The 26,551-nt window shown below is 45.9% G+C and overlaps 1 protein-coding gene across 1 annotated transcript; it reads right to left on the bottom strand.

The window, feature by feature from the left end:
- LOC143280915 (uncharacterized) lies at positions 1 to 26,405 on the bottom strand. The gene is made up of 4 exons (XM_076585694.1): positions 25,725 to 26,405; positions 5,530 to 5,766; positions 3,717 to 3,824; positions 1 to 2,398 (listed from the first exon to the last, which is right to left on the bottom strand). Exons 2-4 carry the CDS (start codon positions 5,749 to 5,751, stop codon positions 1,334 to 1,336), a joined length of 1,395 nt encoding a protein of 464 aa, XP_076441809.1. The 5' UTR covers positions 5,752 to 5,766; positions 25,725 to 26,405; the 3' UTR covers positions 1 to 1,333.
- Positions 26,406 to 26,551: the final 146 nt, after the last annotated feature.

Genomic DNA, 26,551 nt, shown 5'->3' with positions numbered 1-26,551 from the left:
AAAAAAAATCTTTCCGGAGAGAGGATGCGAAGCACCTCTCTCCATCGTCTTTCAATACTGAAGTTTTCTGAAACAAAAACTCTCTTCAGTAACACAGCTACAGCATTGCACCTTGTGGGGCCACTCGTCTTCGTACGGTCCTGTTCAGCTGTACACCCATAGCACCATTCCCACACTGTTACGTTTGTCAGCCCGTGTTTGGGCCTCTCGGCCAGTCCATAGTCACAACAGGCTGTACCCCTACCCACCCTCCTGGAGCCACTGGCACAGGGCCGGGGTGGCTGCAGAAAGCTTGTTGGTAGCCTGTGTCCCAGACGGGGCAAGAGGCGTAAATGATGATCACCCTCCTCGCGTTATACGATTGAATCTTTTCTCCTGCACAGCACATAATCCTGTTTATTCGATAGTTTTGGTTATTTCTCCCTCAAGTCGATACGGCGGGAGGCGTGCTCATTTTCACAATTTTATTTTTAGCGTGTGCAGATGACAGCAGAAATAACCGTCTTTGAACTTTGCAATACTTTTGCACACGTTGCAAAAATTAATTTCTTTATATTGTCATTTTTCAAGATCGTAATTGTATAATACAAGCGCTCTTTGACGTCCATAAATCTGTACCCGAAGGCAAGAAGTGATATAGTTCAATTGCCATACAAAGTTTACTTCCAAATTACCACGTTTTACACGGAGCTGAAGGGACTCAGCTCCTCAAACAGCAGTCGACAGAGACAAGTAGCGTTCCCTTACCATCGCCTCAAGTACAACATGGGGTGCACAGGACTGGTTACAGGCGCCCGACTGATATAAAAAAACAACAAAAAACAAATAAAAAAACAACAACAAACAAACGAGAAAACAAATTCACAGCTCGAGGGATAGAGCAAGAAAAACGGGACTGGTCTGCGCCAGGTCTGTGAGGAAAGAATGACTGCGAACAGGCTTCCTGCTGCACATGGTCATCCACAAAACTTCATCATTAAACTTTGTTTTGCTATTGTCTTTCGTTCTTGGTTCTTTCACAGTCTTAGTTTTTTTTTTAGAGTTTGTGTGCGTGTTCATTCACCAATTTCTTTGCGTCAGCTTCGTCCGTGATTTGACTCACGAGGCTACAAGTAAGGCTTTCGGACTGGGACCCTTTGTGAAGTGAACGTTGCGTGCACTTTGAGGGGTCCCCAGTGGTGCCGTTGTGGTATCTTGGTCTGGGGAGAGCGGACCGCTCAGAGATCCCCCTCTATCGAGGAAACATTCACAAAACTAAGGCCCCAGTGCTGAGTAAGCTGACCTGTAGGACGCGGCAGGCAAACAGGTTGTTAACCTCACTTGTGCCGCCAGCTCAGAGGGTGTGGAGGAAGTGTTGGGTGTTGATGGCGACGGCCGACTCGCTGAAGACCTCTTCCAGACCTCCGCAATCCTCTTGCTGGAACAGGAGATCGCTCTGGTTGATCTGAGACAGCAGCTGGGACACGTCCGTGGTGACGTCATCTGTGACGTAGAAGTCTTCCACGGCGGGGAGACCGACGCCGGGATCCTCGTCGTGAGGACCTCCAGTGACGTCACAACACCCCGCTCCTCCGGGTTGCTCGGACAAGGTGTTGCTGCTGACGTCGGAGGACACGGAGGAGATGCTGCGGCGGCCGTCTGCGCTGAGCGGGGTGGCGGCCTCGTCCTCGTGGAAGAAGACGCAGGGCCGGAGTCCCCCAGGCAGGAAGGTCAGCTCGTCCAGCAGATTGAGGGCGGAGGGCGCTCCGGGCCCCTGGGGCACGTGCAGCCCGATAGGGGGCAGTGCAGAGGCCAGCTTGGTCAGGCTGCTGCCCGTGCTGTACAGCGGCTGGGGACCCCCTACCCCCACCGACCCCTGCATCGTTACTGACGACAGTGGCTCTGTGCTGGACCCGCTCACAAAGCTTGGGGAGGAGGAGGAGGAGGAGGCATTGTGGAGATCGTTGTGGGCGTGGTAATCGCCCGTGGTGGTGGAGGTGGTGGGGGAGGGGGAGGAGAAAGGCGTGGACGGGTAACTGCCAGGTTGGGGTAGGTGGTGGTTGTGGATGTTGTTGTTGCTGTAGCCTGGCTGACCTACAGAGGGAGTCAGCATGCCTTCTGCAGACTCGAACTGCCAGGACTTGTTACTGGAGGCACGCGAAACCACCGCCCCAGCCCCGCCAGCCACAAAGCCCGCTGACGAAGCCTGGGGCAGCTCTTCTTCTTCCTCACCAGGATCCATCTTGAGGGGCCGTGTGGGCGTGTCGCCCTGCACGTGGGGGAGGAGTGTGAGGGCGTGAGGGCACGTGCACACCTGACAGTGCGCCTTGAGCAGCGACTGCAGCTGCTGCTTCTCCTGCCGCAGCCTCTCCAGCTCCTGTTCCAACGTCTGGTTGCGGGTCACGATCCACTCGTAGTTCTGGGGAGGACACAACAGAAAAGACATACCAGTGGTCAGCAGTGAATTCATCAAACCAAGGGCGGGAGTTACAGCGTGTTTCTGTTGTTTTTTTTTCCCTTCTCTCTCTCTTATCTACATTTCTTTCTCTGCACATTTCTATTCTCTTCCCATGACCATATGCGAGTAAGCGGGGCTATTTTAATTACAATATTTCATAATTATCGATTCTGAAATAAATCTGAGAATCATTACACTTTCTTATTTGTTTCACCTCATGTGTTTTTTGTGTTGTATCTACATCAGTGTCAACGTCAAGTATTACCAGTTAAGTCCGTTTTAACAGTTGGTGGGTCGCACGCATCGGGTCTTCCACCACAGAGAAACCCGAACCTTTAAGTTTATGCCGGTCAGCTAGCACCAGCCCCAAGCTGACAGCGGGTAACAAATGTGAGCAGGACAGGGCGAGGTTTTCCATTTGGCTTTCTATTTTTTTTTTTTTCCTTCTACTTTTCTTTCTCTGCACACCTCTCTTCTCTTCCCATGACCGTGTGCGAGTCGGTTGGGCTACAAGCAACAATGATGATAATAATGGTAATAATCTTCCTTCTCTTCGCAAACTAGGAAGTAATTTCTATATTTTGTATCTCCCAAAACAGAAACAAAAGGGTTTTTTTTTTTATCAATGCCGTGAACATTACAGAAAACAACAGGCCTGACCAGTGCGTTGCCCCGTTGGGTTTATGAGTAGGTAAGGCATCTGCTACCCCCTCCCCTTATATATATATATAATCGGGTGTCCCAATAAAAGTGAACCGCTTTTTGACAAGTATTTTCTCAGTTACATTGCACAGCTCTGACACTGGATTTTTTTTTTTTACATGCTGTTTTGAATTTGACAATACTCGCATAATTTGCGTCCAAACTTTTAGATATTCTGCAAACTTGTTGATGGTACCCTAAGATTACTGTGTGAAAATTTTCAATGAATTCGGTTTCTCTATCACTGAGAAAATACTTGTCAAAAAGCTGTTCCCCTTTTTGGGGGGACACCCGATATATACATACATACATATTTATCTATTTAAACAGATGTTGTGCAACGAGTATGGATCAGTCCGCACGCTTTAATACCTTGAAACTGACACTGAAACAACGTGTCCCCCCCCCCCCTCTTTCATCCCTCTTCCCCTCCGCCATCATGTTCTCCATCCCCTCACACACACACATATACACACCTTTGCCGAGGAAAAAAAATTGACACACACACACACCTTTGCCGAGGAAAAAAAATCGTCAGATGATGTAATACTTTGTTACTGTTGCTGTCAACACTCACCTGAATGACAGACATCTGGTTCATTCTCTTTTTCCTCCTGCAGCGCTGAGCGGCTCTTCGGTTCTGTTCCCTTCTCCTCTCCCTTCTCTCCAGCTCTGCCAGGGTTAACTGGAAGGGGGAACAGACATACAATGTGGCGTCACGCTTTGGAAAATTGTCATAACTGATTCTTTGGTGTTGTATCATAATCAATTATTTGGTGTCATATACTGCACCATGTCAAACTGGTGTTAACTAGGACAATCGGTTTACTCTGTTGGCCAAATTTCGAGGCGACCGCAGAAAGAAGACACCTTCGCGAGGAGGCCCACTGACTGCTCAGCCAATCAGCGCCTTCAGCACTTTAAAGTCTTTTGGCCATGGAAACTGGTGGATGCCATAATATTCCACTGTAAGTGACGTAGTCTATTTAGCGTAACTGCGGTATGGGTGTGATTAGAAACCAGTTTCATTTCGATATGGAATGCTCCAAATTCGTAGGTCCTCGAAATGTGTTCATTCCTTAGAAATATCCGATTCGGAAACCAGTTTTAAGTTTTGTAAATATATTGAAAAAAGGAAGGGGAGTGTGTTTGAAAGTGGGGAAAGGTGAAATGCTATGGGTGGTGGGTGGCATGTTTCTGTATGAATACAAATATGAATTCAGCAAAAGTAGATTTTATCCATCATTGGGTGTTCCTTTTTTATACCACAGATTACTTTTTTGAAAATAGTAAACCTGAACACTTTGGTATCTTCACAGTTTCGCCATGTTCAATAGAGTCAGATTATGACTGATGTGTTTGTGGTATCTAGTTTATTTCATTTTATCTAATTTTTTTAAGTGCTGCCCTGAATTGGCTCTTTTGTTGTCGGCTGGGCAATAAACATCATGAGTATTTTCTAAGTGTTTCTTTCATCCACAGACGGCGCCAATACCCGGCCCTTTCAATCGTCGCCTTCTTGTCCTCCCAGGTCTTCGTTCCGTATTGGTTTTCTTTTCTCCACACCGCGTCGCCTCCCTCTCTCCCACGACCTGCTCTTGTGTCAGTGTAATTCTAACCCCCTTGTTTGGTATATCTTTGCACTTGCCCGCCGACACTGTTTAATGTTCCTCATCTCCCACCTCTGATTCCTTCTCCCTCCCCTCTCTCTCCTGTCCCCTTTCCCAATGAACAGCAGCAGTTAAGCACAGTGATTCAAGACTCAACTGTCCTGTAACACCCTCCCAGACATGTGTGGAGTAAATCATAATTCAGACATGTGGAGATCATAGCTCAGCAAATGATATGTAGTACTAAGTAAAATAGTTTGCTAAAATCATTCCATTTTCAAAACCAGAATCAACGGAAAACAAGTCATGGTCTGCTTTATTTGATATCTTAACATTTGGTACCTCTTCGAAGTAATTTGAAGAAAGTTCAAACATACTGGACACGGGTATACTTTCTTGGAATATACCGAAATCTTAATTTGAAAGTATTTTGGGTTTCGATAACAAAAATAAACGGTAGGTCTGTCCCTTGACATTCAGTTATCCAAGTCAATACAGGTCACCAGTATGCCACAAAACGACTCTTATACAGTTGAGTTGAAACTCTCGGCATTGGAATATCCTATCGATAATCAGGAGTTTAACGAGATACTTCACACACGTGGAATAAACGGCCGGCTTGTACTTCGGTGAAACCAAGTAAGGGTTTGATCCCCCGCGAAGTGTAAAGTACCCATCCCCATCTCTATGGTGAACTATGTGGAAAGAGGGGGTGGACGCTTACCAGGGAGTTTACAGTATATATTTATACATACATTACGTTGCAATCTAGCCACTGACCTCGTGAACTTTGGGCTCTGGGAAGTCCACCTTCAGCTCGCCCTGTCCGCGCGCATGGCGCTTGGCCATGATGGTCATCCGTAGTTCCCGCTTCAGTAACTTCTGCAGTCCCGCGCTTCCCTCAGTGGCCAGCATGCGCAGCCTGGAGGGCAGTGAGGTGTTGTTGTTGTTGTTGTTGTTATTGTTGTTAGCCTGTCTCTGCCACCGGTCCAGCTGGGGCATTGCTCACACTTCACACTGCACAACAACACAACTCGGAACTTAGCACCGCACTTCTCCACGTTTGAGATTTTTCACGCGTCCTTCTTCCAGTCTACTGAAAACTGTTTTTCAAGGTTTGGGATTTTAGGCCTGTCCCATTCTTCCAGTCTACTGAAAACTGTTTTTCAAGGTTTGGGATTTTAGGCCTGTCCCATTCTTCCAATCTACTGAAAACTGTTTTTCAAGGCTTGAGATTTTAGGCCTGTCCCATTCTTCCAGTCTACTGAAAACTGTTTTTCAAGGCTTGAGATTTTAGGCCTGTCCCATTCTTCCAATCTACTGAAAACTGTTTTTCAAGGCTTGAGATTTTAGGCCTGTCCCATTCTTCCAATCTACTGAAAACTGTTTTTCAAGGTTTGGGATTTTAGGCATGTCCCATTCTTCAAATCTACTGAAAACTGTTTTTCAAGGCTTGAGATTTTAGGCCTGTCCCATTCTTCCAATCTACTGAAAACTGTTTTTCAAGGCTTGAGATTTTAGGCCTGTCCCATTCTTCCAATCTACTGAAAACTGTTTTTCAAGGCTTGAGATTTTAGGCCTGTCCCATTCTTCCAATCTACTGAAAACTGTTTTTCAAGGCTTGAGATTTTAGGCATGTCCCATTCTTCCAATCTACTGAAAACTGTTTTTCAAGGCTTGAGATTTTAGGCCTGTCCCATTCTTCCAATCTACTGAAAACTGTTTTTCAAGGTTTGAGATTTTAGGCCTGTCCCATTCTTCCAATCTACTGAAAACTGTTTTTCAAGGTTTGAGATTTTAGGCCTGTCCCATTCTTCCAATCTACTGAAAACTGTTTTTCAAGGTTTGAGATTTTAGGCCTGTCCCATTCTTCCAATCTACTGAAAACTGTTTTTCAAGGTTTGAGATTTTAGGCCTGTCCCATTCTTCCAATCTACTGAAAACTGTTTTTCAAGGTTTGAGATTTTAGGCCTGTCCAATTCTTCAGATCTACTGAAAACTGTTTTTCAAGGTTTGGGATTTTAGGCATGATGTATTCTTGCAATGTGCACGTCCACTGCAAAGAGCACACACACACACACACACACACACACACAGAGGGTTGCGAGCCCGACATGATAATGCAGACAGTCGTATGTGGCTGCGATGAGAGTGTAGGTCGTTATGAAACGCCTAAGCAATGTTTACTTTTCAGGTTTTTTTTTCTACATCGTTTAGCAAAGGATAATCAGAGCCACGTTCTGTTTTCATTAATTTATTTATTGTTATTTTTTTGTATGTCGATAGATAAACTTACCACACGTGATATCGTGTTTCCTTGTTTGATCCAGAAATACAGCAACAATTACCACACGGTATTTATAGCTGGAAGCAGCGGGGAAAACAGAAGCATTCCTACTTTGTGATCTCGATCGATGCTTGTTTTTTTTTTACACACTTGATTTCCCTGGTGATCTTTGAAATCAAATGTCAATCTTTTTTTTTTATGTTTTAAAGTGGTCTCACGTCTGAGACGGCTGCACAGGTGACTCTTTCTTAAAGAAAGAGAGAGAGAGAGAGAGAGAGAAGGGAGTAGGGTGGGGCGGGAACGTAAATCAGTTGGAAGATTCAAAACATAAGAATCGTCCAGTTACATTCCGTTGATGAGAATCGACTTGAATAAAAAATAAATCAGTGAAAAATACATAGGTGTGCAAATAAACGATTAAAAACAAATACATTTAAATCAATCAGAAAATTAAAATAATAAAAGTCGTTCAGGCTGATTCTGCTGGAGAAAATCGACTTGGATAAAAAGACTGGAAAAAAAAAGCGTATAATGGGTGTAGGTAAACAAAACATGACAACCGTAAAAAAAAGTAAATAAGTAAACGAAGAAACACGCCTCTTTGAAAGAACTAGTCCTCAATACATAAATAAATAAAAAATAAAGAAAAGGAATTATAAAATGCGGATAATTGTATAATAATCAAACGAATAAATAAACATCTGTTATCGTTTTGAAAAAAATGAGTTCTCGGTACATAATTAACTTAACAAGTAAACAAATTAAGAAAATAAAACACAGTGATGGTGAATGAAAATCAACAAATATTTCTTAAATAAAGACTTGTATTTGTTAGGCTACTAAAATATTCATTTATTTACCGTTTGAAACAGATGAGTTACTGACAGTGACCTTTTTTTTTCAGTTGTAAAAATCCCCACATGCAGCTTATGTTTTTGACGCCGCGGTTTCTTCTCACTTGCTCTGAGAGCGATAATAACGATAATAAAATGAAGCACCAATGAGCTATCTTCACAAGCTCTTGCCGATTTTCATTGAACAACAGCAGCAACAGTATCCGACCTTGCTTCATGCCCCGCTAGAGAAGAAAAATGCTGCCGGCAAATGTCTCACTTTGTCCTGACGAGCAGGCGTGCAGTGAGCAATCAGATAGGCGCCATTACTCTGTCAACTGATGCAGAAGAGGGCGTCACCGCGCGTGCACAGCCGGGGAGAGATGCACGCGCCTGCAGGCCCGGTGCACGTGCGCTGCGTCTCGTCATTGGCTCACAGGCAACTCCCGTGTGACAGTGGTGGTGTGGGGGAGCGCGTGCGGAAGCCAACGTCAGAGAGAGTAGGTCAGTCGATCGTTGCAACACCCACTCCGCGACGATCCTCGTCCGCTGTTGTGACGCAACGTGGTCTGGGGGAGGGGAGGGGGAGGAGCGGAGGGTATCTGGGAGGGAGGTCCAGTCACTGTGTCGCGCATTCGATTCCTGTAGAAATTGTTGCCGTCCTAATCCGCTCATCATGGTGTGTTTTTCTACTGCCTGGTAGGACCATGATTGGGTAGCCGAGTCAGATCACAGCCAGAAAACGGAGAAGTAGGGGGTGGGGGGTGGTGGTGTAGAGGCAACATAAACAGAATGATTTGATGAAGCGCGCAAAGTCGTTTATTCATGTATGTGTACATAATATATTATGATTTTACTATGTAATGGCTATTTAACTGCTATGTGTGGCTGCCAACACGGCGGGGTAAACACGGTCATGCATGTACAAGCCCACTCGTGTTCATACGAGTGAACGTGGGAGTTGCAGCCCCCGAATGACGAAGAAGAAAAACTATGTATTTTTTTCTGTATCGTTATACTTTTCGGGTATATATATATATTTTTTTTTTTTTTCTCTCCAGCATTTGGGCAGGCTCTCAAGGCCTGACCAACGTGTTGGGTCAGTGTGCAGTTGGCATCTGCTCCGCCCCCGAACCCCGTTTTTATTTCAAAGATGTAGCATTCCGTAAATGTATCAGTGCGCACGCTGTGGTGCCTCCCAGAAACTTTGAAGAAGCTCACCCCCGTTGGTCTCTGGAGCTTGTCTCGCAAGGTAATAATCATTGTATTGAACTTCGCCAAAGCTAGTTTTGTGCTCATTGTTATTTTGTCATGCTTTTTGTTTTTTTCCCCTTGATAAACACCAAGTCGTGCTAACAATACCGGCCAACAGCGCGGGAACAATGTAACTAAGAGGGTCTGAAGAATGCGGGGCAACAATAAAATCTCTTCACTCACACGGTAGAGCATGGCAGCTATAACAGTTATTCCCATATGTAGTTCTGCATGATAATCACCTTACATACACAATGCGTTCGATTACTGTATGGACATCGCCACACATTACGTGTGTGCTATTTCTAGCTGAGTTTTTATAGACACCTGCAGGGTGACCGTCCTGGTGGTAAAGTTGGCTTCACTTCCCTGGTGTGTGGGGGGTGTTATTTCGACGATCGGTGCAGTCTTAATCGGTTCCTGATTAACTCCCACCTCTCTCTCGCAATCGATACCCCGCAGCCGTAACCTACCCCCTCCTCCTCTCACTCTCTCAGTCACTGTCACTCCCTCCCTCCCCTCCCTTCGATACAATCTGCGTTTGTGTGACGGTAACTCGATCTCAACAACCATGTCACTCGAAATGCAACACTTTTTTTATTTTAGGTCAAGTAGAAAAACGACGCAAGAGACAGATACGTTACTGTCACGAAACGAAATCTAGCACCCCCAAAGCCGCAGCAGTAACATGATAAGTGTACACCCCTGCAATGCCAGCGCTGTCACCATCCGCCACACGCGGCCAGCAAGGAAGACGCAGCGAGATGGAGCTGTCAAGATAACGTGAGAGCAGGGAGCACCTCCCGTCAGACCTGACACCACCCACCTGACCACCAGCCTCACTCTGTGTGCCACCGACACTGCACGTGCCACTGGCAGCAAAGCGCGGAAAGGGGTGGGCGGGAGGCTTAAGAATTTTCCCCTCCGGAAAAGGTGGAAGCTCCTGAGCTGACAGCAAAAACCGGACGAGCCGCACGTGGCGGAGTGTATTGCATGATTGCAGACTGGCACCCCCTGAGCAGAGAGCAGCTCATCTTATCTGCCCGGGCAGGAAAATTGTTGGGATGGCGGTCAGGTGTGGTGACGGGGAGGCCGCCGTTCACCTGTGTCCAGTTTCAGCCAGGGCCGCCACGGGTCAGCGTGGGTCAGGGTGCCGTGTCGGCTGCTGTCCTCCATTCAGCGTGCTGTCCTCCATTCAGCGTGCTGTACTCCATTCGGCGTGCTGTCCTCCATTCAGCGTGCTGTCCTCCATTCAGCGTGCTGTCCTCCATTCAGCGTGCTGTCCTCCATTCACTGTGAATGGCAGGCTCCGATGACCTCGCGCCCTCCACAGGCTCCGGTGACGTGGCACTGGCTGGCGTCACAGTTTCGTCACGGGAAGCCTCGTGTGCCCTGTGCCTGTGGACGTGGTGCCCGGTGCCCTCACGCCGCCCACTGTCGGGGCTGGTGACGGCACGGATGGATGGAGGACCCTTTTTTATGCATTTATTTATGTTTGCAATGTAGTCTTCTCTGTCCCACGACTGCCACTCCGCCATCAAGAAAGAAATGCATCCTCGCTCATAAACCAGAGCTTGCATACAACTCGGGCAGGGGTTTGGGAGAAGGTCCTCTCACAGCAGCAGACTTTCTTGAATGCGCTCGAGCGCGCGCGCGCACACACACACACACACACATCTTTAATTTAGCGCAATATTCATCTTTTAAATCACAAAACAAGTCAAACAACAGCTCCTACACAACAGTTCCCACACCTTTCAGGTTTAACTTACACTTACTTTATTCCTCCTCGTGCCTTGTGGCACACGAAATGCCACCCATCAGATATCTACGCTGCTATCTTACGCTGTCAAAGCTGTAGCTTCCTCCATGAACAGCCATTCATTTTCCTTCTGTTCACTTCTTTTTCAACACGCTTTGCACCCGTAGTCTCCCTCACACTCTGTGTCGTTTTCCGTTCATCTAGCGTCCATCGATGGGCTCTCTGAAGTGCATGGTCTGATGGCATTATAAGGAAGTGTCGTGTGCTATTCACCGCCACTGTCATATATGTATATATATACCCGGACAGACGTGGCAACGTGAATCGTCACGGGGAATTTGTCACCACAGGATGTCAACACAGTAGCGGCGGGATAATTTGCGTGTCTAATCACACACCGGCACTGTCGGACGCGGCACGGTCTGTCCCTAGACTGACGTGGTAACATGATCTATTTCAGAATCGTTAGCGCGCTTGTTGCTATATGCCGGAAACCAGATGTTTGACGGAGAAGTTGTGCGCCTCGAGGATTGGGGGGTGGGGACACGCTCTTCCGGTATCTGGTGGGAGAGCATGTGGGCGGATCAGCGTGGGTGCCATGTCTTGAGGATGGACGGCTTACGTGCCCGTGGGAATGGTTTTGGGGGATGTTGCAAGAACTACTACTTTGGTAATCCAGGCAATCTAATGTTTTCCCTGGAACGAACACAATCACACAAATCTATGCAAACACACAAACAAGCGCGCGCGCACACACACACACACACACAATTAATACAAGAAGCAAGTAAATAAGTCGTATAGTTGGACTAGTTTATCCCCTCCCCTCCCCTCCCGAGATTATGCTACTCTGTGCCGAATATGTTCACGCTTTTTTTTTTTTTTTTGTTGTTGTTGTTGTTGTTGTTGTTGTCCAATCAACCATAACTACGATACTTTGATAGATTTTGCGATTAGTCTTTTGGATTTCATGGCAGTCAGTTCTGTCCACACACACACGCGCGCGCGCGCGCGCGAGAACACTACTGACAAGGTCAATAAAAAATAGAGAAGATATCCTGCTGAGTCGGTTGCTGTTGTCCGATTAGAATGATTGTACCAAGCTCACCACGAGAGAACATTTTTATTTCTTAGCCCGTCCCGTCCTCCGGTGCAAAACTAATCCTCCCCAGCTATCTACCACGCCATCAGTCACCCCACTGTTACAAAACAGGCGGATACACATGTACACTGTCACGTACACACAGTTTGTCATTTGTCGGCTGTTGTTTTTTTGAGTGGTTATTTTCGTGACTGATGATTGTTTTATTGATAGATTTTTTTTTTCTTTCCTCTACTTATACATGACGTATTGGCACACTACACCACACACACACACACACACACAGAGGTGAGGGGGTGAAATAGAGACGGGCTACAGGAGGAAGTCTGTTGTTTTTTTATTTGTCAATCCCCCGGAAAGTGTTGCCAACAGGTGTAGCACCATTCCTCCATCGCTATCTGCTGTGTCCATCAGTTACCCCGCTGTTTACATCACAATGGAACACACACACACACACACACAGGGGTGGGAAAGGAGAGAGACAAAAACAGAAAAGCGATAAATAATACAGAAAAGTATATCCAGACCAGTCATGTTCATGAGTTCTCATTACAGAAGTTGACACGAGATATGAGAGAAGCGCACAACTGAAAATGAAATGTTATAATGAGAAATGAAAGTTTTTAAACAAACAAACAAACGAACAAACAAAACAAAAACAAAAAACCCCTTGGAATTCACCATTCCTCATAGTTATAAACTAGACGAACATATGTATACCCATACAGACTTTACCGATCACTTCCTCTGTTCGATCAACCCCAACCATTTATAATGCAAAAAGCAAAACGAAACACACGATATGTAGTACTTTTTTTTTGTGTGTGGAAAAGTTCATCAAACCCAAGTAACGTATTTAAAGTATAGAATATAAGATATGTAAAACAAAAGAATATCAGTTTATTGGAATAGAACACATACACCAAAAGCCTGCAGTAACTTCACCGAAATCGTAGATCCGGACTGTCGATAAATATGATATATAAAATAACATGTTATATATATATATATATATATATATATATATATATATATATATATATATTTATATAATAAAAGAGATGGAGAAGAGAGAAAGGGAAAGTAAACACACACTCACGAACGCACCCGCACACACACACACACACACACACACAGCGTACCACACTTCAGAATACTTACCTGACTTTAAAAAAAAAAAAAAGAAGAAAAAACGATGATGGAAGGTAGAGAGGAAACTAAAGTGGGTGTGAATGTCACTTCATTTCCAACAGACGATATTATGACTGACTCACACTGTGTGGGTAAAAACCGCCACGCAGTTTGTTGCTTGACAACCACTTGCCATAAATACACATCCCGGAAAACAGTCAGCAGAAACGGTGACAGGTCTGTCACTTTGACCCGGAAAATCAATCACACCCATTTGAATCAATGTATTATAATTATTAGCGACTCACTCCAGTCTTTTGTATGAACATCGGCAGTGGTTCGCCCGCCTCTGATGTAATAATATAAACTGCGGTCGTATCCATATGCGTGCGAGTGTTGTTGATGGTCACTGGAGCTACAGTTTAAACTGTCGAAAGCGGGGAACCCTGTGCTTGACAGAATACATCAAGAGGATGGAGATAAATTGTGGGTATCGTTTTTTTCCTCTTTTCTCTCTCTCTCTCTCTCTCAGCATGGGTTGGCGATGTTTTGCTATCGCGGAAAGAGGGCAATCATACATACTCCAGCTTTTTTTTGTTGTTGTTGCTGTTGCATCCCCCTTTTTATTTTCAAACTTGCTCAAAGCAACTGACGAAAAAAGCATCTCTTTACGGGGTTGGGGGTTCACAAAATAGAAATAAAAAGAGGAAATGAAAAACATCAAACGAATGAACAAATGAATGAGAATGAATGAATAAATAGGTCAGTCGACTGACTCGCATTGCTGAAACCGTCGTCATGTCCGCCTCCAGTGACCCAGTTCAGTAGGCAGTAAAAGCCTTCAGTGACAATGGCCACTGGGAGCGCGCTCGTGCGTGCGCGTGCATTCATCCAGCCCATTGCTTACGTCAGTCACATCTTGTTTTCTGCCGTCATCACACAGGCGGGTTGGCCAGACAGAATACTGTTATGGTAGGAACTTTGCCTTTGTGCCTGAAGGACAAAAGTGTCTTATTTTATTTATTCATTCTTTAACGACCGTTGTCAGGAGCGAGGGCGTGCCGAGGTGAATGAGGGCGGCATCAAGCCAGCCAGTCTGTCACAGGATTAATAAAAACCGGTCTTTGTTGCCCTCTGAATTGATAATGGCCTTCGTATCCACATGATTACAAATTCGGGCCAACATATGCCATTAAAGAACTAAAGTGCACCGTGTGGCTTATGGACTTAAATCTAACCACAGAAAAAAAAATCTTTGCCCTACGTAATATATCAGTGTCGTTTCATTATTATAAAATGTATGGAGGCGCGCGTTGCATACAAACTATAAACAGGGTGTCCTGCGAAATGAATGATAATTCTTCGAACCCCGTATCCTGCTTATACCCACCTCCAGCACAATGTGTTCTGTTCTATAACAATTTTTTTAGGTCAATTTCTTTACCAGGATTACGCTTGTCACATTATATCATTTTTAGGAGGGGGTGGGTGGGATAGGGAGGGGGGGTGTGGGTCAAAGTGCAGTATAATATCGATAATAAGTTTTTTTTCCCGTTGCTCTTGTAAAGTTCACCATCGTTCTCTCATTTTAGAAACATGTATTAGTATGAAATAAAAGCTTACCAACAGATTTTACCTTGATAGTGCTTGACAACGCTTACAGGCTGATTGTGTTTGTTTGCGAACCCACTGCGTTGCTACACACACACACACGCGCACACACACACACACACACACACACACACACACACACATATATATATATATTATTTTTAACAATAGTACATAATACATTTTAAAGTAAAACTACCCGACTGATCTTTAAAAAAATACTATTTTGAAGAACGGAACATCATACATTTTAAAGTCAAGCGACCTATTTTCAAATTATAGTATTTTGAAGAACGGTACATCATACATTTTAAAGCCAAACCACCGGTTTAAATAATGCGTTCCGAGCCGGTGGGTGGGCGGCATGAAACACGGAAAAGGCTAGAGAGAGAGAGATGTGAGGTGAGGGTGGGGGGTGGGGGGGTGGGGGGGCGGTAGGCAGAAGCAGACAAAGAAGAGGCCACCTTTTCACAGCAAAACATCATCCACAAGACAAACACCCACTTTGCTTCTGCCACAACCATAGCCACAAACCTGCCTGGCCCTGTCTGCCTGGCGGCCATGATGGACAGCTATCGGATGTCGTCTGACGACCACCTATCATCGCCGGGCCGGGAAACAATCAGTGTGCGCGGGGCTTTAATGACCCACCTGTTGTCCGCGTTGTCTAAATGGTCCCCACCCCCCCTCCTCTCTCTCTCTGTGTCTGTCTTATCATCCCCTCCTCTCTCTGTGTCTCTTACATCTCTCTCATTCTCCAGTCCATCTGTAAATAGGTGGTTTAAATAATCTTAAATTATTCAACAATACACATGATTACAATGCAATCAATGACAAAAGAGCATCAACAAGCTTAAAGCTTATACTGTGCTCACAACGTTGCACTTCAATTTTATCATGACGGCTGATGAACCATATTATCAATTGTATCAAATAACATTCATAAACAGTAAGTAATGAAATAAAACAAATAAACAAACAGTACATAATATAGTAAAATAATGCTAATATCAATATTAACATGAATCTGTAAATAAGTGTCGGTGTTTGCAGGCGTGCGGATGTGTGTGTGTGCGCGCGCGCGAGCGAGCGCTCGTGTGTCTAGAACAGAACAAATACTAACGAAATAACGTCAGAACGTGGGTAAGTGTACAATAATAATAATAATTATAATGATAATGATGATAATAACAATAACAGCTGGCCTGTGGGGGTAGAGGGGGGGGAGGGGGATATGGTACTCTGCTTCCTTCAACAACGCATTCGAGGAAGTCTTGTACGGTCTCCACGGGAAAGAGAGAACCAAGACCTATGGGTCGTTAAATTCAACTCTGATAGGGAGAGTGAAGGCTACCGAACGAAGGGAACAAGTTGTACAGAGAGAGATAAATAAGGAACATGATGGCTGTGTCAGTGGCCGATATTTCTATCTATTGAACAATGGACAGGCGGAGGGCGGGCGTGGCGGGGTTTGGGCAAACAAAACAATATCAAAGGCGTTGCCATTTTCAGCAGAAGTCTTCGGCCCATACAACCCCACCCTCACACACCAGCCCTCTGTTCTCATCCCACTACCAGCACTCCCCCCCTGACCTCCGACCCATTCCCCGTCAGCGGATGTCTTCGTTGCTGTAGATTGTTGGAGGCTAGGCTGTGTGTATGTATGTATGTGCCCCATGCACTGATCGAAGGTCGGGGTTCGGGGTCGAAGGGGGGGGGGGGAAGGGTAAGGGGCGAGAGGGGCATGGGTTTGAGAGGAGGGGAGATGTATCTTTGCCCCGTCGACCCCCAACACTCCCCCCACCCGCCTCACACCCCACCCCCGTTCACTCAGCGCCATTCGCGAGGGGGCTAGTCAAATACAGTCACGTCAGCCTGCTGTCAGTCTTCTCTCTCTCATGTCTATCTCTCTATCCCGTCTCTCTTTAACCTGTCTCTATATCTGTCACGTCTCTCTCGGTCTACTGTCTGTTCTGTCTCAGTTTTTTGCTCTCTCTCTCTCTGGCTGTCTGATGTCTGTCCCCTCCCCTCCCCCACTCCTCCCAATCTCTCCGTTCTTTGTCCTGTCTTTCTCTGTCTCTATGCGTCCTCTTTCAGTCTGTCTCTCTTTTTCGAGGGCGGCTTGGAAACAAAAACATTGCACGCTTACTCTGTTATCCTCAGTAAACAAAATTAATTAATTCATTTATTCATTCATTCTCCTCTGTCTGTTATGGCCGTCTACTATGACCTCTGATAAGAACAACGACAAAACATGAAACCCCTGCCACAGTCCAGTTGGCGCCATCCCGGCGCCCAGACCTTGTTGACGCCTGGACATCTGCAGACTCCTCCGCCCTCTCTCGGTGCCACTTTTGTCCTGTCATCTTCCAGTTCCATGTGGAGCGATCTCCACACGCAGACCAGACCAGACCAGATGATCTATTCAGATAGGCCATAGCCCCTACTGAAGGGGTGTAAACAAAGTGAAGTAATCAATCAACCCTTTTGTCTGTAGAAAAGCAAGTACAACATACTTTAGGTATGAATACATTCATAATGCAAAATTTATGTGACATCTCTTATTCTCCACACGCAGAGAGAGAGAGTTAAGCAGCTTACAGTCCTGTCTGTTGGGGACCCACGTGTCATTCAATACAATACATTCATGGCACACCATAACAGCAAGTATGGATGGTGGGGGAAGGGCGGGGGGGCTGGTTCCCGGGATTTCGGTGGTGGTTTTGGGTCTTATTAATCTGATTAAGATTATGGATCCGGGTCCATTGATTTCTTTTGCCAGTTCGGCGTGGACAGGGTTTGAGTTTAATAAAACATGATTGGGGATTCTCCCCCACTTCCAACCCCCTGAACGTCACTTTGAAAAGAAAGGAAGAACCGAGGTGCCGTGGGGAGGATGGAGGAGCAGAGAGACAGAGAAAGTGAGAGAGAGAGAGAGAGAAGACAAAATCTTTATTATCGAGGGTAATAGATTGGCAAGTAACACGCTTTTTTTTTTTTACACCCAGCCGTCGCCCGCAAGAGGAAATAAAGCAAAAGAATCGAAGATGAGAAAAAGGAAGAAAAAAAAAATCAGAGCACAAGAGAGAGAGAGAGAGAGAGAGAGAATAATAACACCCATGCCAACTTGGTAATCAACATGTCAGACACCATTGTCAGGGGAAAGGTATTAAACGAAAGAAAATACACACTTTCCTGTCACGTTTTCCCCTTTCTCACGAATCTGGAAGGAGGTTACGATATCACACAGATGGAGCTGAGTCACTCGTTGCGACTATGTCTGTGTGCTGGCTCCGGTGTCAATACGGTATCACGTGAAAGACGTATACATTTAGCTTCACCCTCCTGACGACACGAGAACCTACATGCGTTATCACACTGATCCGAAACTTATTTATTGATCTCCCCCCCCCCCCACCGCCCACCCGCTTTCATCACATGGTGCTGATCTACCTGCCTGTCTTGTCATCTGTGTATCTATATATAACAAATTATGTGGATGTCGATGTTGTACCTTTGTGGTCAATCACATTGTTAGGATAATTGCGCTTTTGTACTTATTTATTTTGCTTGGATATTGGCACGAGAGAGAGAGAGAGAGAGAGAGAGAGAGAGAATGTGTGTGTGTGAGTGAGTGAGTGAGTGAGAGTGTGTGTGTGTGTGTGTGTGTGTGTGTGAGACATCTGTCTCCATATAGTGAGGTGGTAGCGTGTGTACAGATCAGTCCGCAGTCTTCTGACGCCTTCTTGAAGCTGAAACTGAAGCTGCCTATCCTTCAGTCCACCCACTCACCCACCCACCCATGTATGTACGTGACCGAAGGAAACTTGACTGACAAACCTACATACCGAAATAGGCACCACGTAATGAGGCCAAGGCAGCACGCGGGCAGTTGGTCACTATCCAGGTTCCCCCCCGCCCCCACCCCATCACCATCCTGCCCCTTCCGGCCCGATACAGCGGACATCGCCTGCTGTGAGAGGTTCTGGGAGCCGTGCCAAAACCTCTCGTTTCTTCGTGCTTTTTGTTCACTCAGGAGCCCGGACCCCTGGTCCCTATATCTGCAGATAGCGATCGTAGAGAGGGCAGCCATGGTAGAAATACACAGCTGTGAGCAGTGATAAGAAAGGTGTAGATCTATCTGCACAGACAATAGTACGCCCTTTATGTGACATTTTACCTGGAGTATCCCGAGGCATTTTAATAGTAGCAGTAGAAGAAGTAGTTGCAAAATCAGTAGTGATTAAACTATTGGAGGAAATTTTGAAGTATCGATACAACTCCCTTCTCATTTCAGTCTTCTCCTATACTGATCTTCTTCCAGCTTGAGCACAGTGTGTACTGACCGACTGGTCAGGATCCCTTTGGGGCATTGTGTCCGTGAGGACCAGGACCAGCCCACCCGAGAAGAACTCTCCCGGTGTTAAATGTTGCATGGCCGTGCACACAAAAAAGGGGGGGAAAAGAAAGAAAGAAAGAAAAAAGAAGAAAAAGCCTGTCCTGTTGTTTCTGGATTATTCTGATTATGTTGCATTTTTCGGGGTTGGGGTGGAGGTGTATACAATTGAGTATTACGGGTTGTTTTTTTGTTTGTTGTTTTTTACAGGGAGGAGTTAGTCTGGACCATAAACCGAGAGTTTAACCCCAGAACGTCACGGTAAGCAGCACACTCGGACTGCACAGAACCCACCGAAACTGACCTGGATTACGAGGTCTTCAACGTGTTTGTCTGGAGGCGTCTATACTCGCGAAAGCAGTTTAAAACACGGTGATGTCTATTCACGCTGAAACAGTCAAGACACTGTAGCAGGTCTGCACTTACTGGGAGACTAGAAAGAAACGACTCCAGCATCCTAATCCACAATCAGGTCGCTATCGAGATTCGAACTGCAGACTCGCGGCACAGGAGGTCCACGGCTCCAAACACTCACTATGGTTACTGCGCCCACCAGGTGTGAAATACAAAGGAAGCCCTTATGATTTATGCAGGCAAAGTAGACCGGTCGACCTGACGGGCAATGACACTAGACGCTGCAATAAAAGGAAAAGACGACGAACACAGATCAAAGATATGAATATTATACACGCAAATCATCAGTGAACGAAGCCTGTAAATCTACCTTTGTCGTGTATTATTTTATGTGTGCCTACAGTAACGGCGGCAGATCTCCGAAAGCATGGATCGATATGCAGACGCGATAGGCCCCAACATCTTTTGATGTGGAAACACGGCCATTAGGCTCCTTGCTGTTCACCAACAGGCGTTCACTTGAAGCCCCACTACCCCGATGGTATAAAGTGCACGCACTTATTATGCACGGTAAACTCTCTGCATAGATCTCTGACACATTTCCACCAAAGCCGAAGGGTATTAATGCACGCACACACACACACACACACACACACACGACATTCTGGCGAAAAACCCTTAAGGTCAATTTGCTCAGGGCATGGATTTTGTGTCTTTGTCATTAGCAAGGCCGCGATTGCCAGATAAAACTGTCTGACAGAAATAAATTCAGTTGTAATCAGGATTCACTTTTTTAAAAATAACTTGCTATTGCCTCGAGCAGAGGGCAATGCAGTATTTTCCACTGAACTCAATTAAAATTCAACAGCTCACCTCCCCCCTCTCCTCCGGGGGGGGGGGGGGGGGGGGGGCTACAGGTCATTACTGCAACTCATCCTTTGGTTGAAACAATATTAACTGAACTCCCTTTGTTACAGTTACGGGTAAAAACTATTGGTGTGATGAATGACAATGTGCTTTTTTTTTTTTTTCTCGCCACATAAGATGCAGTTTAATTCCCAAACATATGCTACTGCTAACTCTGTTTTGTACAGCCGCCGAACAGTGCAATGTTGTTGTTTTTTTCTTTTTGTTTAAACATCAATGTATGTATCACCTTTATTTATTATTTTTTATTTTTGTTATTTTATTTTATTTTATTTTATTTTCACTTTTTTCTCAAGGACTGACGAAGCGCGTTGGGTTACGCTGCTGGTCAGGCATCTGCTTGGCAGATGTGGTGTAGCGTATATGGATTTGACTGAACGCAGTGACGCCTCCTTGAGCTACTGATACTCACCCCCATTTTAAACTTTAATGACATTAGATTTACCACATCCTCACTGCCCCCCCCCCCCCTCCCCCTCCCCGACTCATGATGTTTCAGTTTCAGTAGCTCAAGGAGGCGTCACTGCGTTCGGACAAATCCATATACGCTACACCACATCTGCCAAGCAGATGCCTGACCAGCAGCGTAACCCAACGCGCTTACGCTGCTGGTTGGGTTACGCCATGATAAAACAGTTTATTCCGCCAGGTTTATACAGTATCAGTAGACTGGTCTTTAACAAATGTTGCGAGGTATACAGAATCTCCGCCTGTTGCTAAGTACATGGGAGTGCGTATAATTATATATGTCGGAAATTAGGTATGTATGTATGCATGTGGGCCTCTCTCCACTCCTTTTCTCTCCACTCCACTCACCGCACGCGGGTACGCATCACGCACGCACGCGCAGCTGCGGTGTCAGTTAGCCATAGCGTTCCACATAGGTCGGGCAATGTATGGATGGATGGATGGATGCTCGTGTGTGTAGTGTGTGTGTGTGTGTGTGTGCGAGACGACGAGTCATCGACTGAACGGAACAGAACTGTACTGGGCCTTCCCCCCTGCCAACAAGCCGTGTCCGAATCTGGGTCAGACGGACGGGAGGAGAGGGAGGGGGTGGGGAAAGGAGGTAAAGGAGGAGTGGGGAGGGGGAAAAGAGGTTAAAGAGGTCAGCAACCTCCACTGGCCGTTACCCTCATTTTAACACTTTTCTTTCCGCGCGCGCGCTCGCGAACGTACGGTGTATAGTGTTTCTGTTTGTTCGTGCGTGTACTGATGTGATGTGTGTGTGTGTGCGTGTGTGTGTGTGTGTGTGTGTGTGTGCGTGTGTGTGTGTGTGTGTGTGTGTGTGTGTGTGTGTGTGTCTCTCTCTCTCTCTCTGTGTTTCATGCCGACTGCTGTGCCCACCAGACTGATGTTAGTTACGGCCTGTCTGTTTTCCCACCCTGGACAATTCTCACCCTGGGTTGATTTTTTTTAAAATTAATTTTTATAGCTTTTCGAACGATACTGGAACAGTGCTGTGTGGAAGCATCTCATGATTAGTATCATATTATTTTTTGTGGACCTTCGAAGTTGGTCTGTAATATCTTTCTACATTTCATGATTCGATAATTGAATTTTCACTCAGTGAGTCAGATATTAATAAAGTATATCTTCAATCAGCCTGTGTCTGAACACACAATGCTACAGTTGTGCTTTCCTTTTCTTTACCCCATACCTTCTTTTCTATAAGTTAATTCTCTTTGTCTTTCTTTTTATTTCGTCTGATTGTTCTGCTTGAACGACCCGGGCCTCACATACACCACTCACCCTACTCCCACACAGGGGTGGGGGGGGGGGGACAAAAAAAACAAACACACACACAAAATAATATTAATATTGATATTAGCATTATTTTTACTATATTACGTACTGTTTATTTATTTGTTTTATTTCATTATTTCATTACTTACTTTCATTATATGGTTCATCAGCCGTCATGATAAAATTGAAGTGCAACGTTGTGAGCACAGTATAAGCTTTACGCTTGTTGATGCTCTTTTGTCATTCATTGCATTGTAATCATGTGTATTGTTTAATTTAAGATTATTTAAACAAAAAAAAAAAAAAAAAAAAAAAAAACCCACCCCAAAACGTTAAGTAGATGAAAAGATTCTGCAGGACATGCCCCCCACACGTGACACAGCATTAGTACTGTAGTACACAATGCGGACGGACAAAGGAGCGTTGATTAATTAATTGATTAACTGCTTGCGCGTGAAGTTGGTGCCGTGACGGTGGATGCTGACTGCCAGTGGTGGTGTCCACGTGGGATTTAATTGATGTCCCGGGCTGACAGCAACGTCCAGAGGTCAGACAGGGGTGACCTTTCTGTTTCCATCCTCCTCCTCTCCCCTCTTACATCCCCACCACACCCTCCCTCCCCCCCCCCTCCCCACACACACACACTGACGTAAAGTTTGACTGGTTGACTGCAATGGCTGACCCCCGCGCCACCACCCCCTTCCTCCTCTCTCTCTCTCTCTATCGGACGCGCACGCGTACACGGAGACATGCTGCCAGTGAAACTAATTGTGTGTCTGTGTGCGTGCGTGCGTGTGTGTGTCTGTGTTCATCTCCACAGCCTTTTCAGTCTGTCTGTCCTTTTGTCTGTTCATCTCTCTAGCTCTGTCTCCTTTTGTCTGTTCATCTCTCTAGCTCTGTCTGTCCTTTTGTTTGTTCATCTCTCTAGCTCTGTCTCCTTTTGTTTGTTCATCTCTCTAGCTCTGTCTGTCCTTTTGTTCATCTCTCTAGCTCTGTCTGTCCTTTTGTTTGTTCATCTCTCTAGCTCTGTCTGTCCTTTTGTTCATCTCTCTAGCTCTGTCTGTCCTTTTGTTTGTTCATCTCTCTAGCTCTGTCTGTCCTTTTGTTCATCTCTCTAGCTCTGTCTGTCCTTTTGTTCATCTCTCTAGCTCTGTCTGTCCTTTTGTTTGTTCATCTCTCTAGCTCTGTCTCCTTTTGTCTGTTCATCTCTCTAGCTCCGTCTGTCCTTTTGTCTGTTCATCTCTCTAGCTCCGTCTGTCCTTTTGTTTGTTCATCTCTCTAGCTCTGTCTCTTTTTGTTTGTTCATCCCTCTAGCTCTGCCTGTCCTTTTGTCTGTCAGTCCCCCAAGCTCTGTCACTCTGACCTTTTGTTTGTTCATCCCTCTAGCTCTGTCCCTTTGCTTGTTCATCTCCCTGTTCCTGTTCGTTTGTTTTTTTGTCTGTCCACCTCCTTAAGGCTCGTTCTTTTTGTCTGTCCACCTCCTTAAGGCTCGTTCTTTTTGTCTGTCCACCTCCTTAAGGCTCATTCTTTTGTCGATTTCCCTAGCTCTGTCCATTTCGCTAGCCCTGTATGTGTCTGTCATTTTGTCTGTGCTTCTCCCCTAACTCTGTCTCTGTCTTTCTCTGCGTTTCTGTTGCTTGACATGGCGCTTCATTTTTACGAACAACACCCATTCTGTTTGTCCATCTGGCAGTCGCCGTAGCGCTGTCTTTTTCCAATTCGACTGTTACCTATTTTGTATCCGCATGCGCGCGCGCACGCACGCACACACACACGCACACACACACACACACACACAAACAACGCACATACACACAGTGAGAGAGATGGGAGGGGGCGATAGGCAATAACATCAGAGAGAGAGGGAGGGGAAGAGGGAGAGGGAAATAGGTAATAAAATCACGAGAGACAGACAGACAGACAGACAGACTGACTGACAGACACACACACGGACTGTAGGCGGCAAGACACTCAGCGGCCTGCCTGTCGGGAAGTCAGTGGAAAAAGACGGACATGGATCGATCAATGTACATCGCCTGCCTACTGAGTAGTGCACTGAACGTTTCGTCGCTCTCTGCCCTGGCGCCCCCCCCCACTCCCCCCCAACCCCTCTTCCGCCGTTAGCCCTCCTTTCACCCATTTTATATATATATATATATCCAGATAGAAAAAGATATACAGACAGCGTGCACAGTGAGATCCGGGTGAGTGCTTGTGATTCACACCCACGCATCCGTCGTTTGGGTTGTGAACTGACACACACCAAGGTGTGTTCACATGTACTAGTACTCTCTCTATCCCTTTCCCTGTACTTCACACACACACACACAACAACAACAACAACAACAACAACAACAACAACACACACACACACACACACACACAAACAACAACAACAACAAACAACAACAAAACACTCGCACACAAAGGCGCGCGCACGCTCACATAGACATACACACACTTTCAGCACACGAAGGCGTGTTCTCTCTCTCTCTTTCTCTCATACATAAACACATTCACACTCGCACACGAAGGCGCGCGCACGCACGCCGGCATAGACATACACACACTTTCAACACACGCTCACGAAGGCGTGTTCTCTCTCTGTCTCTCTCACACACACACTCTCGCACACGAAGGCGCGCAAACACAAGTAAACACACTGACACACACTCTTTCTCTCTGTCTCACACACACACTCTCTCAAAACACATGTTTACAAGAATCAAGAAAACGTAATCTTTTAACCTCTGCTGGAGCAAGGAGGATATACAACGGCAACATATGCCTTTCTTAAGTAATAGAAATCATTGACAGTCAACAGAGCATATATTTTTATATGGTTTCACAGGCAATATATTAAAAAAGGCATTCTGACCCACTCACACGCGGGCGCGCACACCCACCCACCCAGAGCATCAGTTGCTATGGCCCCCTCCCTGGTATCATTCAAGAGGGAGCTTAGCGCCTTATCTTTCTCAACCACAGACCAAAGTAACGGTAAATGACGGTCCAGAGCTGTGCCAGTCGGGATGGTTCCCAGGGAGCGCTTCGCTAGCCGGAGAGGTCCTGCCAAGATACTGTGAAATAAAGGTCCGTGGTCTACCTGTTCACTTTCCCTCTTTTTCATTTTTTAAAATAGAATTTTTCGATAAGCACTGTGCACGCCACCGAAATGAACTGGCTCAGCACGGTGGTGCACACCCAAGTCACTTGAATGTCTAAAATACGGCGTGACTTCAAGATTGAAGACACACTGACCCGGGGAGAGAAACAGAGCGAGACACTGGTCCCCTGCAGATTTTAGGCCAATCTGTAGCCATGCACTGTCGTGTCATACACAAACACGCACACACACACACATATAATTTTTATATATTTACAGTCACCCCTTGTTATACACGTATACGCATATGCAAGCAGATAAGCACCAAAAAACCCAAACAGTAAAATACAAAGGGTTACTGAATGTCTGGAATGAAAGAGAGAGTGCGCGAGAGAGAGACAGAGCGAAAGAGAGACTGAGAGACAGACAGTCGGCCAGTCAGACAGACAGACACAGGTCCACTCACCGGACAGGTGCAGCGCCTCGTCATAGTCCGGACAGATGATTAAAGCCAGAAAATGGAACCATTTCAATTACCGACCACTCTGCATCCACTTGAAGTCTCCCGTCACCCCCGTCAGTCCAAAGTTCACAGCTGTGAACAGGCTCTCTAGTCCATGGACGCACACTGAGCTCCTGTTGTTGACACCGCTCCAGAACAGTCAGTCAGTACCTATCTTAGTCTTTGTACACTGAACAGGCCAAAACACTCAGCTCTTCAACAGTTTAAAAATGTCATGTAAACATACTCAAGGTAATACTAAAAACTAACCGAATAAGAATGAATAAAAATAAATGAAAAAACCACTTGGCACGTGACGGTTACAACGTCCCTAATCGCAGACAGTTTCTTTCAAACGAGGTAACAGCTTTCAACGAAATCGCCACAACAGTAACAATAAATGAAACACAGTTGATCCCTAAGTAGTAAACAGATTTTCAAGGGAAGGCGATGAGAAAAGGGCGAGGAAGATATATATACAACGACCCTGGGTTTTCCAACAACTCGACGTGCACAGCGGTACAAGTGGGGCGAGCGACGAGGCGATTGTAAACACAAGTCAGCTGGTGGAGTAGGCACACATGTATACAGCTCCCGTTTCTCTCTCTCTCTCTCTCCCTTTTGCCCTCTCTCTGTCTGGGTCGTTCGGCGGCTCAGCTGAGTTCTGTCTGAGCTTTCAGTCTGGTAGCGCGTATGTATTGAATGTCTTTCTTTCTCTTTCCCCTGGCTTCGTCACCACCACCACTTGCTGACACACACCGCCGCTGCCGCGCGCGTGGCGCTTGCGTGAA

This window comes from Babylonia areolata, chromosome 4, assembly GCF_041734735.1.
Source record: "Babylonia areolata isolate BAREFJ2019XMU chromosome 4, ASM4173473v1, whole genome shotgun sequence".
Classification (NCBI taxonomy): domain Eukaryota; kingdom Metazoa; phylum Mollusca; class Gastropoda; order Neogastropoda; family Buccinidae; genus Babylonia; species Babylonia areolata.
Note: the sequence above shows the minus strand (reverse complement) of the source record. Positions and strands in the feature narration are given on the sequence as shown.

What these genes read in the sequence shown, in the direction of transcription:
- LOC143280915 (XM_076585694.1), bottom strand. Translation starts at nt 5,751, where the DNA reads ATGCCCCAGCTGGACCGGTGGCAGAGACAGGCTAACAACAATAACAAC. An exon ending in CAGAGCCCAAAGTTCACGAG is followed by an intron (nt 3,825 to 5,529) that starts GTCAGTGGCTAG and finishes TCCCCCTTCCAG; the next exon opens with TTAACCCTGGCAGAGCTGGA. An exon ending in ACCAGATGTCTGTCATTCAG is followed by an intron (nt 2,399 to 3,716) that starts GTGAGTGTTGAC and finishes TGTCCTCCCCAG; the next exon opens with AACTACGAGTGGATCGTGAC.